Source organism: Eimeria mitis, genomic scaffold, assembly GCF_000499745.2.
Source record: "Eimeria mitis Houghton genomic scaffold, Emh_scaff2979, whole genome shotgun sequence".
Classification (NCBI taxonomy): Eukaryota; Apicomplexa; class Conoidasida; order Eucoccidiorida; family Eimeriidae; genus Eimeria; species Eimeria mitis.
Window position 1 is genome coordinate 3,822 of NW_013571321.1, and position 1,390 is coordinate 5,211.

A 1,390-nucleotide genomic window follows, 5' to 3' on the forward strand; every position below is an offset into this window, starting at 1 on the left:
CTGCTGCTGCTGCTGCAGTTGGTGTTGCTGCTGCTGCTGCTGCAGTTGTTGTTGCTGCCGCTGTTGCTGCTGCTGCTGCTGTTGTTGTTTCTGCTGCTGTTGCTGGTGTTGCTGCTGCTGCTGTTGCTGTTGCTGCTGCTGGGGATGCTGTTGTTGCAGCTGGTGTTTGTTGCTGTTGCTGCTGCTGCTGCTCGAGCTGTTGTTGCTGCTGCTAGAACTGCTGCTTAGGCTGCTGCTGCTGTTGTTGTTCCCGTTGCTGCTGCTCGTGCTGCTGCTGTTGCTGCTGCTGTATATAAGCTCTTGCTGCTTCTGTTGCTGCTGCTGCTGCTGCTGCTGCTGCTCAGCTCTTCGCGGATCAGCTGCCCATAACAGCAGAAAACTTCCGCTGTCTATGCACCGGTACGTCCAGCAGCAGCAGCAGCAGCAGCAACAGCAGCAGCAGCAGCAACAGCAGCAACAGCAGCAGCAGCAGCAGTAGTCCTCTAAGCCGTATCAGTTAAAGAGCGGAGTAATCTCTGCGTACAGCAGCAGCAGCAGAAGCAGCCGCCGCCACAGCACCAACAGCAACAGCAACTGCAGCAGCAGCAGCAGCAGCAGCAGCATGTGCAACTGCATGCATGCATGCATGCATGTGAATACTTGGGGTGTATGTACACCGCAGGAGAGACAGGCCTCGGCTACTACATGAGGCCCCGCTGGTACAAAGGCTCCCCCTTCCACCGCATCATCCCTGGCTTCGTGAGTTTGCTGCTGCTGCTGCTGCTGCTGCTGCTGCTGATGCTGCTGCTGCTGCTGCTCCTGCTGTTTTGGTTGCAGCAGCAGGTTCATAGTTTAGTGTTTTAAGTTTCGGTTAGTGCTGCTGCTGCTGCTGCTGCTGCTTCGATTGCTGCAGCAGATAGATGCATGAACATTCTTCTACAACTATTGCTGCTGCGGCTCGTGCTGCTGCTGCTGCTGCTGCTGCTGCTGCTGCTGCTGCTGCTGCAGATGGCGCAGGGAGGAGATTTCCATCGAGGCAACGGCTACGGGGGGGAGAGCATCTACGGCCAGTTTATGAGAGACGAAAAATACCTATACAAACACTCCAAAAGAGGTACCTGCAGCAGCAGCAGCAGCAGCAGCAGCAAGAGCAGCGGCAGCAGCAGCAGGAGCAGTGGCAGCAGCAGCAATAGCAGCAGCAACAGCAGCAGCAATAGCAGCAATAGCAGCTGCAGTAGCTTTAGCAGAAGCAGGAATAGCAGCAGCAGCAGCAGCAATAGCAGCAGCAATAGCAGCAGCAATAGCAGCAATAGCAGCTGCAGTAGCTGTAGCAGAAGCAGGAATAGCAGCAGCAGCAGCAATAGCAGCAGCAGCAGTAGCAGTAGCAGCAGCAGCAATAGCAGCAGCAGCA

At 55.8% G+C, this 1,390-nt stretch overlaps 1 protein-coding gene across 1 annotated transcript in view; it reads right to left on the reverse strand.

Moving 5' to 3' along the window:
• Positions 1-828, reverse strand: part of EMH_0061040 (uncharacterized protein) — a gene marked incomplete at both ends in the record, with an annotated part of 1,086 nt that extends 258 nt beyond the window's left edge. Inside the window, 2 exons of the mRNA XM_013497851.1 lie at positions 1-359; positions 657-828. Of these exons, the coding sequence (XP_013353305.1) occupies positions 1-359; positions 657-828 (531 nt within the window). The remainder of the gene's footprint in view (positions 360-656) is intronic.
• Between the last annotated feature and the right edge of the window lie 562 nt (positions 829-1,390).